The sequence below is a fragment of the Ursus arctos genome, unplaced genomic scaffold, assembly GCF_023065955.2.
Source record: "Ursus arctos isolate Adak ecotype North America unplaced genomic scaffold, UrsArc2.0 scaffold_34, whole genome shotgun sequence".
Lineage (NCBI taxonomy): Eukaryota > Metazoa > Chordata > Mammalia > Carnivora > Ursidae > Ursus > Ursus arctos.
This window is the reverse complement of record NW_026623030.1, coordinates 6,980,977-6,999,117: the sequence shown is the minus strand read 5'-3', so window position 1 is coordinate 6,999,117 and position 18,141 is coordinate 6,980,977. Positions and strand designations below refer to the sequence as shown.

At 51.8% G+C, this 18,141-nt stretch overlaps 1 protein-coding gene across 2 annotated transcripts in view; it reads left to right on the top strand.

The window, feature by feature from the left end:
• Nucleotides 1–18,141, top strand: part of IMPA2 (inositol monophosphatase 2) — a 43,047-nt gene that overhangs the window by 3,475 nt on the left and 21,431 nt on the right. For both annotated transcript variants that reach the window (XM_026486279.4, XM_026486278.4), the window contains exon 2: nt 12,941–13,074. In XM_026486279.4, coding sequence (XP_026342064.1) covers nt 12,941–13,074 — 134 coding nt within the window. The remainder of the gene's footprint in view (nt 1–12,940; nt 13,075–18,141) is intronic.

Sequence of the window (18,141 nt, the reverse complement as noted above, 5' to 3'; positions counted from 1 at the left end):
GGATTTTTGTGGTGTTTTCTATGGAGCCCATAGAACCATAAGTTCAGGCTTTCCTGTAGCGTGACTAGTTGAAATTGACTACTGATAGTTTAGAAAAGTGTATTTAGGCTTCACACTTACTATTGGATAGGGTTATGTAGATTTTTAGGATTGCCATCAAATTTGAGAATCCTGTCAATTTTCTTTTCTATGTTAGTTATAAGAGATGGAAGAATTTTCTGCAGACTGGCTTCTGGTTCCATGTGGTTGCTTATTTCTTTCGTGATCCCGTGTGCCAGTTGCCACAGCTCATGCACACATGCTCCTCTGGCCCCGCCCTTTATGTCCCCAGGCCAAGTCACTCGGCGTGGTGGACAGTAGAAGCATTTCTGGAAGCTATTCCTACATAGGATGGCTAATAATAACTTACAGACAGGTGTGACGGCAAACCCCACAGACATCTCCCATCAAGCCCAAAGTAAATTTCGTTTCCACTCAACTTGCCTATAGCCAAAAATGCCAGGACCCACTGCGGTGCCACCTGACACAAAATATAATGGAGGTCATAGTGGAAAGAGACAGTGGTTACATCTGCAGTTAGAATAGCTGACTTTTGGGGCGCCTGGGTGGCACAGCGGTTAAGCGTCTGCCTTCGGCTCGGGGCGTGATCCTGGCATTGTGGGATCGAGCCCCACATCAGGCTCCTCCGCTACGAGCCTGCTTCTTCCTCTCCCACTCCCCCTGCTTGTGTTCCCTCTCTCGCTGGCTGTCTCCATCTCTGTCGAATAAATAAATAAAATCTTTAAAAAAAAAAAAAAAGAATAGCTGACTTTTGCACACTTGAAAAAGGCGTATCACACGTATCACGTGTGACCACGTGAACACTGTTCCAGGGACCCTCGCAGAGCCTCAGGGAGGGCCAGAGCCTTGGAGCCCAAGCTGCATTAGCTTCACAGTAAATTCATCTCTGTTTACTGGTAACAAGATCTCAGGACAAGACAGGAAAGCAGAAGCCCAGATCCACCCTGGCTCAGGACTCCAGACCTCTAGGCTCTCCAGTTGGTCTTACGTACCCTGCGGGTGCAGCTTCCCAAAGCCCAGTCTTGGGAAGTCGGCTGCTGTCCCCGTAGCCCCTGCACGGACCAGCCCTTTGGCCAGATTGAACTACTTGGCGTTTTCAAAACACACATTGCCTTTTTCTGCCTTTCTTAGGCTCCTTGAAAACTGTACCTTCCCTCCAGGGTTCGGTTCCCCAGCCCTTTCCTTCACGGACCTTCCCGTGTGACCTCCCTCCTCTTTCCTGTGCCGCGTCCCAGCTCTGTGCCTGGAGGGTTGGTGTGCTTCCCCACACTGCTGAGTGTGCGTGCTCTCTGGCCACCTCTGCCTCCCCAGGGAAGAGAGCACCCATCGGTGGGCCCTGACGCAGTATAACTCCCTTGGCTGGCTGGCTTTGCCCACGCAGTGTTGTTTTTGATTTGGGATTTTAATTTTTATCAGGTATTCGTACAGGGAACTTGATCAGTGGAACACTCAGGAGAGGAATGTGATGGGAGCGGCAGTGCCCTGTCCCTCATCTCCTCGTGCTGCTCCCCAGACATCACTGTTTGCCATTTTCTGAGAGTTACAGCTGTCTCCTAAGTCACAGGCTTCCACCGCTCGTCCTCAGGTCCTCTGTTTCAGACACTGTGTCTGTTCTGGTGTGTGGCTGCGTTACCTGATTGGTTCCGTCGTTACCCAGGCTCACATTCTGATGACCCACAACTGTAATGCCTGGGCGAGCCGGGTAGATAGTTGTATTACAGATTTTCTTTCTTATGCAACTTGTATTTCCCTTAAAAAAAAAAAAGTTTTGTTTTGTTTTCATTTGCTCAGCTTTCTGAGTACCTTTCAGCAGTCATCTTCCAACTTCCCAAGAGAATTTTTAAAGATCTCAGTGTGGTCACACTCATCAGGTGCATGGCTGTGCAGAAGCGGTGCTCGCATGTTCACATGCATCAGAAGCACCTGGAAGGCTTGTTGAGGTAGCCTCAGTTCTATCTCCAGAGTTTCTGATCCACTAGGTGAGGAGCCCGATGGAGAATTAGCATTTCTACCAAATTCCCAGCTGATCCTGATGCTTCTGGTCCGCAGACGGCCCGTTGAGAACCACCGCTGTATTTTGTTATGCGCATAAATGACTGTTTATTCAGCTCTTGAGGAAACTTTGGATAATGTCCAGCTTGGAGTTATGATGGATAATGTTGCTATGAACATTCCTGCACATGTCTTTTGGTTATCTGTGCATTTCTGCTGGGGATATTTTAATACTTTAATATTTAATATACTACTAATAATAATTTAATAATAATAGTAATAATAAATGATTAAAATAAATAATAATAACAATAATAAGTGAAATTATTGCTGTGTCATCAGGTATGAGATGGTGGCTGTACTAATTCCCACTCCTCCCAGCACGGGTTAGGGCTCCTTTCACTCCACATCTTGGATAGCACGTGGTATTGTCTGTCTTTTCCATTGTCGCCGTTCTGATGGGTTTGAGGTGGTATTTCATTGTTTTAATTTGCATGTCCCATGTGACTAATGAACCTAAGTGCCTTTTCATGTGTTGCTTGGCTTGGCTATCTCCTGTTTTTACAGTGGTACTAAAATGCTGATTAGAATTGTATTCACCCACTGAGCAAATACTTATTGAGTAACTCTGGGAAGGACCGTACCTTTACTCTGAGTGTGATAACGAAGTCTGGGCAGTCCTGTCTGGGGCCCTGCAGGGCGGTAGGGCGTCCGCCCCGGCTGCCGTGTGGGGCCCTGCAGCTCCATGGGGGACCAGAATGCGATATCTCATAGGAAGCTGTTCACACAGTGCACATGAGAAATGAGGGTGGATTGTCTGGGCTGTAGCAAAGAAGGCGGTAGAACAGCTGCATTTCCAAGGCTGAGGCTGCCAGGCTTGCTGTTGGAGAGGAGGCAGTGGGGGGGGGGGTGGGCAGGGATGCCTTCAAGGGTTCAGGCCTGCAAAACTGGTTGAATGGATTTGCCGTCTGCCAAGGTGGGGAAACGGCAAGAGGAACAGGTTTGGAGGTGGAAGTCAAGTGTGTTTCGAGCACGTCAGGCTTGAATTGCCAGTGGGTTTCTAAGTGGAGGTGTTGAGTTTGCATCCGGAGTTCAGGGGAGAGGTTGAGGGTGGAGACACCAGTTGGGGAGCCCTTGGCCTGGGATGGGATTCGAGGCCAGATCCCTAGACCAGGAGAGAGCAGGTTTGTCCACCACCCACGGACTCTACCTTCGGGTGATCCTAAGTCAAGCTCCTGGATCCTTTCTGGAAGATTCCCAGATGTCACTATGTGGAGGTCTTGGGTCACTAATTTTTTTTTTTTTTTTCAGAAGAAACTCTCTGCTTCTCTCTGGCCAGGGCTCAGTGTGCCAGCCACTGGAGGAAGGAAGGTAGTGGGTGGAGATTTCCCCACTGCCCACCTTCCATCCCTCACCTCCCCTAGCCCCAGGCGGCATTTTGTGCCCCAGGTCCAGGCCTCTGGGTTCTGCTTAGCTCCACAGGGTGGGGTCAGCCTGCACTTAGAACTGTAAAACTTCCACCAACGTTGGAAACATCAGCCAAGACAGAACTCCCAAGGCACAACTGTCAGGTGCAGAGTAGCAGCTGCCGTTTTTGGGGACACATGCGGTCCAAGCGTCCAGGGCCCACCCTCCCTGACCCTGTGTTTGAGGCCAGCTGGCCATTTTCCCTGTCTGCTGGTGTAGGGAAAGAGGCTTGTTTCTTTCTTTTTTTTTTTTTTTTAAAGATTTCATTTATTTATTTGACAGAGATAGAGACAGCCAGCTAGAGAGGGAACACAAGCAGGGGGAGTGGGAGAGGAAGAAGCAGGCTCATAGCTGAGGAGCCTGATGTGGGGCTTGATCCCAGAACACCGGGATCACACCCTGAGCCGAAGGCAGACGCTTAACCGCTGTGCCACCCAGGCGCCCCGAGGCTTGTTTCTTATGCCCACTTTGCCACCAGGAGCGGGGGTGGGGGATGAGAAGGAGCCCTTTGCTTTGTGTCAGAGACATTTGCCTCTGCTGGCGGGGGGAGCCCCTGAAATCCCCCATCTTCCTAAAGGGGTGGAAGCAAAGGCTGGTGTCAGTCCCACGCGGAGGTGGATCAGCCTCTGTGGCCCTGAGATCTTACTTGCTAACCCAAATGGAGCACTCGTTAGTGGAGATGACAGTCTTTGGGAAGGGAGAGTAGGCTGAGATCTTACCCCTTAGCCAGAGCATGGAAACCATGCTGGTGAGTTCCAGCCCTGCTCACCCCCCTGCCCCAGCCCTAGGCATGGGGGGCCTGTGGGAGGAGCTCAGCCCTGAGAATCTGAGGTAAGAGAGGAGAAAGGGACTATTATTTCCCCTCAAGGAACTTCTAAAGAAAACTTTTAAGAGTAAAATAATTATGAATTCACAGGTAATTGCAGAAACAGTACAGAGAGGTCTAGTTTCTGATTTCATTCAGTTTCTCCTGGTGGTTATATTTCCACATCATAGAATATTGCATAGGAACAAAAAAGGATGAACTATTGATGCACCCAACAACTTGGATGGATCTCCGAGTGAAAAAACTCAAGTTTCAAAAGGTCAGTTAATGTACGATCCCATTCATGTAACATTCCCCAAACAGCAAAATTACAAAGATGGAAAGAAATTAGTGGTTGTCAGTGAGTAGGGATCACATGAGGAAGGGGGCAGGGTGAGGAGTATGACTATAACAGGTAGCAGGAGGGAGATGTTTGTGTTGAGGCAATGGCTCTGTGTCTCTATTGGGTGTGGTTCCATGAATCAACACACGCGGTCAAAGGGTGTCCAGCTACAGCACCCATTTTACCAATGTCAGTTTTTAAATTTGGTATTACACCATAGTTCTCTAAAGTAATAATCAGGACTCCTCCCTGTTTCTCGGCCTCATTAGGCTGGAACTGAAGGCTGGCGGGCTCACATTTTTCTCCCAGGGGAGATGAGGGAAGAATTCAGCTGAGGGGCGGTGTCGCCAGTTTCCGGGTCTCTGTGTCCACTGTCCAGCTCCCAACCCCAGGGGCCCAGGGCAGTGCCTGGGCTACCTGGGTGGTCCACTCCGCATGAAGTGGGCATTGCAGCCCCCACCCCCACCCGTAGGCCTCCTGGGACAGAGGCCTAAGCTGATGATCACAGTAGCACGCAGGATGGCTGTGGTGGCGGTCTTCCCAGGCCCTGGAAGATGGAACAACTTCCTGAAAGGAGTCATACCTGCACTGTGACTTTAGAAGGAAAAGCAGGATTCACTAGAGAAGTTGGGTGTCAGGCTTGGAGAGGGTAGGGGGAGGTAAGGGGGTCAGGGCAGAGAGAGAAGATGGACACCCCGAGGGGAGAAAGCCAAGGGCGGCACTCAGGAATGGCAAGGAGGGCCCCTTGGCTAAAGCTTGAAATGGAAGAGGAGAGTCAGGCCAGTGGGTGGGCAAGGTGTGTGTGGGGGGGGGGCAAAAGGAGGCCCTCAGTGGAGGGTGGGGTTGCAGAAGGGTGTCATGCTCAGACTGACCAAGGTGAGTCTCCATGATGGTGTGGTCGGTGGCCTTGGCCATGAATTGTAAGGTGATGGAGACCTCGTTGTGGAGAGCCTGTGGGTTTCTGGCTCAAGCAGCTGGGTCAATTCCATTCCTTGAGAACTCCACACCGAACAGGGACTAGGGAATCCCTGGGGGGGTTGGCTCTAGTCAGCGATGGAAGATTGGGAACGCCTGCTGTGGAATCCCTCTTCCTGCACTTACAGCTGCGACCATGGGCAACTTTCCTCATTTCTTTGTGCCTCAGTTTCCTCATCTTTTTTTTTTAAAGATTTTATTTATTTATCTATTTGACAGAGAGAGACAGCCAGCGAGAGAGGGAACACAAGCAGGGGGAGTGGGAGAGGAAGAAGCAGGCTCCTAGCAGAGGAGCCCGATGTGGGGCTCGAACCCAGAATGCCAGGATCACGCCCTGAGCCGAAGGCAGACGCTTAATGACTGCGCCACCCAGGCGCCCCTCAGTTTCCTCATCTTGAACATGAGAAGATAATTGTTACTGTGTCAGAGTTAGTGCGAGGGTCTCCTGGTCGGTCTGCATGAATTGCTTGGAATGGCGCCGGGACAGAGTGAGCCCTCAGCAGGGGTGAGTGCCAGCACGGTGATGACCCGGCCACCGGGATGCAGTAGGGGGGGTCCTGGGAGCAGCCCCTGCTGGCAGGGCCCAGCCTGAGATCTTGGACTCTTGTAAGGAATGGCCTGGGGTGGAGAGGGTCAGGTGACACAACGAGGTATGGGCGAGGGTGTCTCCAGGATGTGGCACGCGAGGCGGCCAGGTGCCCGGCGGGGCTGGCTCAGAGGCTTGCTGGGGTGCAAGGAAGACAATTGGCGGGGGGCTGACAGGAGTTTAGAAAGTAGAGATGGCAAGTTGGAGGAAACTTAGCCATGAAGCCAAAGAGGGAGGCAGTTATCCTGGAGAGCTCTGAGACTCGCTGGCCTGTGAGCCCAGGAGAATCTGGTGTCCACACTCCACTTCTGCTTTAACCAGCACCTTCTCTTTCCCGTGATGAAGGTTCACTTGTGAGGTATTAGCAGATGTTAACTACTGACCCCTATGCTACATGATAGCCAAGTGGAATTCACTCTGTAGGTTTTACTGATTGGGCCATGTATTAGGGTCTCCAGAGGAACAGAGCCAACCAGAGGCCAGCATGTTCTGGTGGGCTGGCAGGCTGGAGACAGACCCAGGGAGAGCCGGTGACCTGCTCAAAAGCCATAGGCAGGAAGAGCCGATGTTGCGGATGAAGTGAACGGTAGTCTGCTGGAGAGTTCTCTCTCAGAAGCATCAAGCTTTTCCCTCTATTCAGGCCTTCCACTAATTGGATGAGGCCCACCTACATTACAGAGGGCAGTCTGCTTTCCTGGTTAAAGTGTTAATCTCATCCAAAAACACCCTTGAAAACAAAAACCCAGACTACCGTGGCCGTCAAGTTGACACATAAAATGAGCCATCACATCACACTCACTTGTGCTTGAATCTGTCTAGAACCTGAGATGTGCAGACAGTGTCGTCAGGACCACATCCCCAGTAGCCATGTTTTCTCAGCCCAACAGAGGAAAGACCTGTTGCCTCTCGGAAGCCCCACTTCTGGCAGAACTCTCTAGATGTGCTGTTCCCCAGGCTCTGGGGCACACACAGGTTGCTCTGGGGTCTCGGAGACTAACTGTACAGGAGGCTTGGGGACAGGAAATCAAGATGGTGTACAGACAGGAAGGAGGCTTCGGGGCAGGACCCTGAATGATGCCATTGACACTGAAGCAGATGGCATTCCTTCTTTTAGATTTGAAATTCAGGCGTCCGTGGCTAGAAGCCCGTGTTTTCTGTGTTACACGTTAACGGAATGCTATCCGGAGGGAAAGACTCCGGCCAGGAGGTCTGTGGAGTGTGTGCCTCATTAGTGAGTAGCTGAAAAACATTAATTAAAAACCAGCATACACTGACTTACCGCTGGCAGAATGAGAATGTTTACAATTTCTAAGAGCGAAAATAGCTGTGGTAAAGGGCTGTGGCGGGGCACTGTCCTGGCAGCCCTGGGGGCCATCCCCCTGTGGATGGGCCTGTATCGAGAGGCCAGGCTGTTCGAAAAAATACAGCACTCTCTCACCGCTCTCCCTTGCAGTGTAGAACATATATGAATCAAACTTTTCTTAACCTAGTATTTTGTCATCCCGTCTGAGATCTGTACATTGTGTATGGGTTTTGGTTTTTTTGTCGTAAATCATGAAGTTCTGTCAGGTATTTGCTTTCAGAAACAGCAGAGTGGCACAGGTCTCTGTGTCTATCGTTCTGTGTCCCAAGACCTTTACAGAGGATTCCTCGTTTCATTCCTACAACCACCCAATGCCTGAGGTGCGACTGTTACTACAGATGAGGGAACCAGGGCTCTGGAAGCTCGGTGATTCCACGCCCCCCCCCACAGCCCCCCGCAGTCTCCCAGGTGGAATTCAGATCTGTTGATTCCATACTGGGGAGGGAGGGATCATCTGTGCTCCCTACCGATCCTGTGAAATGGGTCCAAGCAGGACTTGCCTTCCACATGGGAATGTTTCATGTGCGCTTCCTCCCCGAAGAACTAGAAGGACTAGAGTTTCCGAGTGCTGGGCAACTGAGAGGAGGCTAGTTCCCATACAGCTCCCCCACGCACTTGAAAATCCCGCCTGAGTTTGTAAAGTCCCATTACACTGCCTGTTGCCTTGCTGGGCCTGCGACCTGGAGCCTGGGGGCAGGGTAGGGCCTGCTTAGTGAGGGGGGGCTGGGTCCTGGAGCTGCCACCAAGGACGGCAGAGCCCTCCAGAAGCATCCAGTGCGTGAGACTGGGCAGTGCCTTCCAGTGATGTGTGTGTGTGTGCGCGGCCACCGAGATGTGCCTGGTGCTACAGGAACCACAAGCCAAGAGGAAGGGCCTCACCCACGGTGAGTGGGCGGAGGGCTTCGCAGGCAGCTTCCTGGAGGAGCCGGGCCCGGAGCAGGGTCCTCAAGGACAAATGGGGTCGGCATTGCAGGAGGAAGGAACATCGTGTCCAAAGACAAGGTTGTGGAAGGGAGAACAGCAGAGAGTGACTGAGCATAGCAAGCGGGACAAGTGCCCCCCAGGCTGGCCACAGAGGTCCTAACCCACAGGACATGAGCCTGCCATCCTCTTGGGAGGCCCAACAAGCCATAGGGGTTGCCAGGAGATAGACCTGCTTTCCGGGGAGGCTGCTGTGCTCGTGGACAGCGCCTCGAAGAAGCCAGGCAGAAGGAGGTTTGGAGGCTGAGCGAGCGGCACAGGCAGGAGATGGCGGGCAATGGGAGAAAGGTTAGCAGTTTGGTTTTGGAAATCATTCAGAAATGGGGCCTACATATCTGGGTGTGTCACTGGATGAGAGGGAGGAGCTAAGGTGTGCCACTGGATGGGACCCAGGGCCTGAAGCAGCAGCAGCGGGTGAGAGAGAGAGAGGGCCAGCCACAGCACCCCTCTGCAAGTCGCCCGTGAACACAGATGGTGGTGTGGCCTGCCCTGGCGCTGGGACACGGGCGCATGCAAGCTCGGTGGCTTTCCTTGTGACACATGCCCACATCGAAGTGACCATGGCACAAGAGTAATAAACATTAATAGACACAGACAAGAAATATTTTGAAAAAGCACATGATTTGATACTCTCCTCTTGAATCCATAAATCTCTCTCCTTTGTGTGATTTGTAGTGAGGGGGCTGGGTCCTCCAGAAAGTGTGCCCCGATGACATCAGCCCTTCCCCAAACTGCCCACACAGGTCCCTGAGCATGCAGGGCCTCAGCACACCAGAGTCGGGTGTATTTGGGATCTGGAAGACCAAATGCATAGATACCAGGGCCGTCAGAGACAGCTTCACAAGAACACTTGGAAAAGTCTTCCCGCTCAAGTTACCTAGGAGCTCAGCGCGTGGCAGCCAGGAGATCTTCATTCAGATGTCCCCCAAGACCTGACTGTGTAGCAGGGCACAAAATCTGCCCATGGGTGGTGGATACAGAGACAGGGCAGACGGGGCTCCCTCACCGGCTTGGACCGATGTGGAATCCCGAGAGGCCGGCTGTGTGGTTTGCACAAGTGCCCTAGCAGCAGGCTTAGAGGGCCGACGCCCCTCTGCTTCTCCAAGTCGCTCAGGGACCCACATTCCTTATCTCTTGTTGCTTTAAGGAGGTGCTGTCTTCCCACATGACCAAAGCTGACCTCTCACCACAGCCACATCGCTGGCTGGTGGCAAAGGGGAAAAGGACAGGAGGGAGTAGTGTGCAAACAGCGGCCTTTTGAGGGTGTGACTCAGAAGTTGCACATCCCTTCCGTTCACCTCCTCTTGGGCGGAACAGAGGGCCACGCCTCCTGCACAAGAAGCAGGGAGCACAATGTGGACTGTTGAGCCTTGCTAAACCTGGGGCTTTGGTTCGTGAAAGAAAGAAGAGAATACTGGCTGTTTGGGATCACATAGTCTGTGCTGGAGATCAGCTCTCAAGAAGCTGTGGTTATGCCACCTGCGGGGGTTTTGTACCCTCCCAGTGCTAAGGAGCCACGAAGTGCATTATGCTGGGGAGACCCATGATTAAGATCAGGGGTTTAGCAAGCCCTTCTGGCTCTTGTGGGGTAAGTGGACACGGGTGTCATAAAGCAGATTTGGGCTGGCTCCAGGAGCTGGGGCCAGTGGATGGAGGCTGGAAGAGGAGACTCCAAGCGCCTTTTAACTTTCTCGCAGAGTCACCAAAACAAAGAGTGAAACAAAACAAAGAGACCAAGGTCGTCATTGTTCATACAAACAGTAATGGTCCGGTTGGAGAAAATGTGCAGAATCTCTTCAAGCAGCCTGATTTTTTTTTTTTCATGATTCAAAGAATTTTGTGCACCTTCTCTATGCCAGGTACGAGTCTAGAGGCAAGGGGCATGGCAGGGTACCCAAGTGAGCAGCTCCTGTCTTCCTGGGGAGACATACCATCCACAGAGGGACAAACTGGATAATTTCAGATGGCACGAAGTTCTGGATAGACAAGAAAATATAAAGTCACTGGGACAGAAAGAAATTTGGTGAGGATCAGCCAGAAAACCAGAGTGGCGGAAGGATGGCGAGCATGGGGGTGGCCTGCGGGAGGTGAGATTTGTAGGTCTGGGGCTTTTTCCTACAAGCCATGGCAGTCATCGGGCAGTTCCAAGCATTAACGTGAGAGGAGCTGATGTATGTGGTAACATCGCTCTGGTCTCACCGTAGACACCGCAGGGCGCATGGTCGCAGGCCCAGCGTTGAACTGTGTGAATGCTCACGACACACGGAGAGGGGCAAATCCAACACGAAGCCCGTGCCCCCTCAGGGTGGTGGCCCCGGGACTCGTGTGTGGCGCCGGGGCAGAACACGCCAGCCCCCTACTCCAGCGCGGCCCCCAGCATCGGTGTCACCACAGAACTTGTCAGAAATGCAAATGTCACACCTCAAACCCCACACAGGGACCACACACACATCACGTGCACATGCATAGGCCACACAGACATCACATACGTGTGCGTGTAAACATACACCACCGCACACACCCCCCCCACGCACGACACTGAATTGCCATACGAGACGCAAGCACACAGCCAAACGACCTATAAATAGGAGGGCTGGACTAAGCCCAAATGCAGGGATCCCTGGAGGACAAGGGGGCTACATGAGTTCCACTTGGGGAGCTTCAAGTTTATAACAAGGAACCTGTGGAGATTTGTTTGGTGGGAGCTTACTTTGTGCAACCTGACGTTGCTGAGCAGGACGTTGCAAATAGAAGGGCCGGGAAGGCCCCAAGTGGCAGACAGTCGGGGGCCTGGCACAGAAATGTTCATGGCTTATGCACGAGTGCTATATGCTTTGTCTTTCGCGTTATTTACAGAATTACACTTTTCTGTAATACGTATCGGTTTGCGACCGAGATGAAAAACGGAAGGGAACCTGGCCAGGCTCAGCACGGTTGGGGCTGGCAGTAGGAGGGGGTGGTAATGTGAGGAGCATAAAAAGTGGGGATCGCTCAGTGTCTGGGGGTCTCCTGCTTATTCTTTAAAACTCCACCGGCAGTCCTCCTCCTCGCTGCACACTTGGGGGTCACCTCCTGCCGTCCTCCTCGCTGCGGGGGCGCAGCGCAGGCCGGACCCGAAGCAAGCCCTCAGGAAACACAACCGAAGGCAGAGGCAGAAGTCTCCTGGTGGGCAAAGGATGTGGGGTCTGGGTAGCTGAGTGACTGACGGTGCTTCGGAGAGAAATGCAGGATCTTGGGGTGGTAGCCAGTTTCGGAGGAAAGTTCTGAAGTCGTTTTTAGGTGTCCCGACTTGGTCATCATGCTGAGGGAGACACCGAGTTTACAACAGACGGAAATGGAAAAGAAAGGCCCGGGCTGGAGAAGGAGTGCTTTTTTTTTTTTTTTTTTTTAAAGATTTTATTTATTTATTCGACAGAGATAGAGACAGCCAGCGAGAGAGGGAACACAAGCAGGGGGAGTGGGGGAGGAAGAAGCAGGCTCATAGCTGAGGAGCCTGACGTGGGGCTCGATCCCGTAACGCTGGGATCACGCCCTGAGCCGAAGGCAGACGCTTAACCGCTGTGCCACCCAGGCGCCCCAGAAGGAGTGCTTTTTATTTCACAGAGTAGACCTGGTCCTTCCCAAAGTGTCCTGTGACTGTTGAACCAGTCCACATGCTTTCCTGTTTGGGCCTTGCGGGGGTCCTGGAGCCGGACTGGGCTGGGCAAGAGGCACCGGGAGGCCCCCTCCATGCCTCACCTCTGTATTTGGCCGCAGCGGGTTTGGACCAGGTAGTCTGCCTGTGAGCCCAGAGCTGCGGGTCAGCGAGGTCCTGGCACCGAAGCCAGCCCATGGGCACATGCCGGTGGCGTTGCCCTAACCAGAGCGGCAGGGAGAGCATGCCTTCCTGTTGGTGAAGTACCTCTTAACCTCTCTCAGGTGTCCCCTGAGAACGTCTATAACCTGGGTTCAGGAGCATGGGATCCACTCCATGTGCTGCATAACGTGAATTAGGGAAAATACATTTTTACAATGAAATCAAGTTCTTGGGACTCTCTGGGGGCAACGGTGTGTTAGTTAACATCATCTTACGTTGGGCAAAGCCCCATGCCCTTTGGAACCACTGTTTTTCTTTTCCCTCAAAGCAGAATTGTTCCACAGGTAGGACAGGAGCGCTTCAACAAGGGAGCCCATCTTTCTGGTGAAAGAACAGTGGGTAGTCAGGCTCACTAGGTGGGTCTGAGGTTCAGCCCCCACGGCCTGCCCGTGATGGAAGCAGCCAGTGGCCCTCGGAGTTGGCACGCGGGAGGGGGGGAGCACATTTGCCGGGGGGACCCGGGCGCTCATCCATTTAACTACGTCCTGTACTTTTTTGTACTTTTATTTCAGATCATCAGAAAAGCCCTTTCTGAGGAAAAACGCGTCTCCACAAAAACATCAGCTGCTGACCTCGTGACAGAAACAGATCACCTCGTGGAAGGTTTAATTATTTCTGAGCTGCAGAAAAGGTTTCCTTCACACAGGTAGGTGTGTTCCTCCGGAAGGGACCCCAGTAACGTGCTGCCAGCGTCTGACTCGGGGCACCACGCCGCTGGTCGCTGGGGGCAGACGTGAAACAGGGAGCCTCACAGTCTGCTTCCCGTATTTTGATTGCATGGGAAACATAATGTTTTCATTCCTCTTACTGTCATCTTGACAGTGCTCATGGCAGTCTGTTACCTTACAAATACTGACAAGGCTCCACTTCTCTAACATGCTCAGGGGAAGTGCTCTGCTCCCCTCTGCTAAGCCATTTGACATATTTCTGGAGGGACTTGGGGGCAAGTAATGTTCCCTGCCTGTGTCTGTGTGGTGGCCCCATGCAGACTTTCCAGAAGGGATGCGGCCCCAGGTCCACGCCTGTTGGTGCACCCCTGCTGGTACTCAGGGGCGCTTTCTCCCCTGTCAGGCCAGCACATGCGACAGGGAAGGCTGCTCTCTGCCCTAGAAGGTGCTTATGAGGACTCCACCTTCTTCCCTAGAGCGGAAGTTCTTAACCCTTTTGGGGTCACTATGTGGAGAAGTCAATGCAAACCATTAAACTTTTCCTCAGGAATATTCAAATGTGTACGCAGCATTTTGCATCTAGTTCCAAGGGAACTCAGAGGAAGACACCCCTTGAGATCTGGGCAAGGTGGTGGGCTCCTCTGGCCCTCCCTCATGCCTGGAGCTCTCCAGAAGAGAGTTGGAAAACCACTGCCTCAGATAGGAGGGTTCTCTCTCCTCACAGAGGAGGCTGGAATAGGTGCTCTTGGATTTCTGGGTATGGATCATGATTGCGGTAAGGTTCCATGTTTGATGGGCTTGTACAACAGAGACATGGAGGGCGGCCTCCCTCAGCATCCGTCTGGCGCAGGGTGGGCGCAATGGAGTTTTCCCCTGTGAATGATTAAATGAAAGAAGGGACAAGCCAGCGTTCAAACATACCTCCTTTTCCCCCTGTTGTTTCCTCCTAATTGGTTGGGTCATCTCAAGGTCACCAACTCTCCCTTCGAAATTTTCTCCACCAATGGGTTGTGTTTGTTTTGTTTTGTTGACAACCTTTGTGTGTGAGCGTCTGTTATTTCCCTCTTCCTTGTTCAGTGTGAAGTCAGGATCCCTGACATCTGTTACAATATTTACAAGCTCAAAAACGTTTATGATTTTTTAACTTCTTGAAACTCAAGTTAAATGGTAATGTTGAAAGAAATCTATAGATTGCTTTTACTCTTTGAGAGGAAAAAGGCCACAGGAACCAACGTGCTGTTTCTGGTTGAGGAACTATTTTGGTACTTGAGGTTTCCGTGGTATTGGCCCAGGTGGCTGTGGCAGAGTGAAGGTCACTGCAAGACCAGACGTATTTATCGGGCTTCCGCACGTTTCAGTTAGATTACTCCTGAGAACCCCAGTTCTGAAATGACATACGTGTTGCATGTGTTGGCAGCTGTTGCTAAGTGGTTTGGGTCGCCTCTTGTGTCAGTATGGGCCATGGATTCCATTTGTACAAGGTGTATTTTTTTTTAAAGATTTTATTTATTTATTTGAGAGAGAGAAAGCACAAGCTGCAGGGAAAGGCAGAGGGAGACGGAGAAGCAGACTCCCCACTGAGCAGGGAGCCCCGATATGGGACTTGATCCCACGACCCTGGGATCGTGACCTGAGCCAAAGTCAGATGCTTAACCCAGTCACCCCTACAAGGTGTATTTAAATATTCATTGCTGCCTACTCTAGGATAAAAGTCAGTGTGTTATATGAGTGATCGTACCCACCCCCCCGCCCCCCACCAGCCACCCGCTACCCCCACTCCACCCTGCAGCCCGGGGTCTCCAGGGGATTGCCAAACTCCGAAGCCCCTTTGGAAGACCGTTGACCCAGAGCAGTGGACCCTACCTAGGGTGTGTGCCAGGCCCACCTGGGCTTCTCCAGCCTGCTAATGCTAGGCCTCCGTCCCTGAAGATGCCCTGGGAGAGGCCGAGGCACACACCTACCCAGGAATCCGAGCTCTTCACAAGCCGCCTCCAGCTCGTGCTGGCCAGGCTGGGAGGGATGAGATGTGGCTGCCCCATGGTCGCCGCTGGCTCTTTGCCACTTGCTTCTCAGTTCTGAGGGCAACACCAGGATTCAGGGAAGCCTGGAAGTCCTGCTTCTACTCTGCTCGGTTTGCCTAGAAAACTCAGGTAGATAAAACCATTTCTCAGCATATCTGTGCCAAGTGTGGAGTGGGTTTTTTTGGTTTTTGCCAATGACTAGGATTCAAAAGAATTTGGGAGCATTTAATTGTATTTTAGATCGTAAACAAATTGATACATTTGCAATTAGAAAACATTGCATACACATAATAAAATAGTGTATTGTAATTTTTCTTCATTCAGAGTATTGAAATATATCCCTTAAACAATAAATTAGCAAAACTGCCCCATCATCCTTTTTTAGGAAGGACTCCCTGTTATTCTGAACTTACGCTGGTCCCCATTTTTAGCCGTTTGAAACTGTTGAAGATTGCAACTGTTTTGTTTTTAATAAAATAAGAAGCAACCTGGTATAGGCTCCCTGTTTTACTATTTTATTGTATTCATTTGTGAAATCCAAAGTCTGGGTCCCCGATCTGGAAGACAGGAGTATGCTGAACCAAAGAACTGTAAGATTTAAACTTGCTGCTGCCCGCGGCTTTGGAAAATCACGCGTTCTCGGTGTCTCAGCCTCCTCATCTAGGACCGAGGCACCCAGCCAAGGTCATCGTCTGGTGGTAATGACAGAAAGCAAACTAGCAGGTGGAGGTTGACAGTTAAAGCACAGTCTCGGCATTGACCACGTTAGCTCAGTCTCCATCCACGCCTGCCTTTCTGGGGCACCTAAACCTGTTTTTAGTGGATGATTTTGAGGCAGATCCAAGTTCTGCAACTTCGGAAATACTCAGTAGCATCACTGACCCATATTTATATACACCCTGTCCGTGTCCCTTTTGTCCGGGTTAGTGCAGGCAAGGGGAGGAGAGCAGCTGGGGCTGCTCAGGACACCCAGCTGCCTCCTCTGTCCATGTCTGGGCTCCCCTCGGCAGGACGTGGCCTCATCCATCGTGGTGACTCCCAGGCCCTGCGGCGTACCCTGTGTGCCCTGGACTTGGAAGAAATATGTTCCCAGCCACCACCAGCTAAACGCTTGCTTTCCGCCGCTTTCCCACTGTGTTTTGCGCTGGGCACTCATGTCATCAGGCAGCAGAGCCTGCCGCGATGCTGGCCAGGCCTAGGAGCATTAACTGGCTCCCTAGTGAACTGAAGGGTGACCCTGACCTTGTCACAGGGTAAACAAACTAGCCAGGGAAAAAAGGCCTAGATGCACTTGGCCGTCAAAATTATAAGGGTTTGTTAGGACTATAAGAAAAAAAAGTAGTTAAATTACGCAACAGGATATCATTCTAACTTGTTACCAAGCTTTGAACCTTACCCCAATTGCTGCTTTCCTCTTGTACGGTAGAGAGGCTTATGAAAAGGCCCTTGAGCTCCCTAAATTTAGGCACACGGATTGGTTTTTTCTACTTATGTTATGGAGTTTATGTAGCTGTCCAAATGCTTTTATTAAGGTCTCTGTTGTTTTGCACCTCCATCTGTCCAAGTTATTTTCCCCACTCCCTCTGCAAAGAGCTGAAGAATGTTCTCTCCGCTTCCCATGTGAAGACCATCAGGTTTCAGTGAATAAACTACATCCCTCCTCACATACCAGGGAGAGAGGATGGACACAGTCCAAGGCCTCAAAGTGTCCCCCACAGGTGCGAAGCAAATAGCAAGGTGACAGACACTCCTTCCCCCTTCGTTGACTTGGGCAGCAGAGTAGAGATGAGAACTCTTCCCACTGCTGGGGAAGTCCAGGGCTCGGTGTGGTTCCTTTGAGTGCTTCCTATCAGAAATGCTGTGCAGAACAAAAGCCGTGTCCACAGGAGCATTGTGGATGCTGCTTTAAACATGCTGCTTGGTGACCCTGTAGGCCATGTCCGTCCCATCTGCTCTGCTAGTGAGCCAGCAGCCCTCCTGGCCCTGCGTGTCCTGGGAAGCCCCATCGGTGCACCGCGGGCTGTGCTCCCTGACACGTGTGTTCGCTGCCAGCCCTGCAGAGATGCTCTCCCCTCTTCCTTCCCGGGAGACCCCACAACTCTAGTAGGTACCAGCTTCCCACTTAAATGAGGTTTAAAAAGGAAGAAAATTCCACATGCGTCCTCAGTGCCTGAGAATTTCTCTTTGGTTGTGAGTCACTTCCATTTCTATCTTGACCTACTAATAAGTCTTCTCACTGATTTCTCGACCTCGTGCCCAATTTAAGATTTGGCAGTCGATTGCTATATATGTGTGTTTTTAGGGTGAGGACCCTTTTCTTTTCTTTTTTTTTTTTTTAAAGGATTTTATTTATTTATTTGACAGAGATAGAGACAGCCAGCGAGAGAGGGAACGCTAGCAGGGGGAGTGGGAGAGGAAGAAGCAGGCTCATACCAGAGGAGCCTGATGTGGGGCTCGATCCCATAACGCCAGGATCACGCCCTGAGCCGAAGGCAGACGCTTAACCGCTGTGCCACCCAGGTGCCCCAAGGGTGAGGACCCTTTTCTTTAGAAACATAATCACAAGCCATTGCCTGGGAGGAAAATCACGTAGCTATAGAAGACGACATTGAAAAGAGATGTAATTCCTTAAGTCTTTGGCTAAGAGAACTTGGCCGAGCTTGTGCCACGCATAATCATCAGTGATTCTGCGCGCCCATCATCTGTCTCCCTGCTGTGGTCGGAGTCACTGCCTGGCCAGGCCCTGCCCGGCTTGGCTCCTCCAACTTCCTGTCTTTCACCACGCCACGTCTGCCATCTCCACCTGCCTGCCTGGATCACATGACCCAAATGACCCAAAACCCCCGCAGAGGGGAGCGAGGGTAGGGAGGCAGTCCCCAGCAGGAGGAGGGCACCAGGAACAAACAAAAGCGAGGAACCGGTGTCCCATGCATCCCAGGAGAGCAAGCTGCTGGGCGCGGGCTGCTCACCCAAGCTTTCTCTGCACAGCAGCCGTTTTTGGGGGATGGAGTGCTCAGGCGCCTT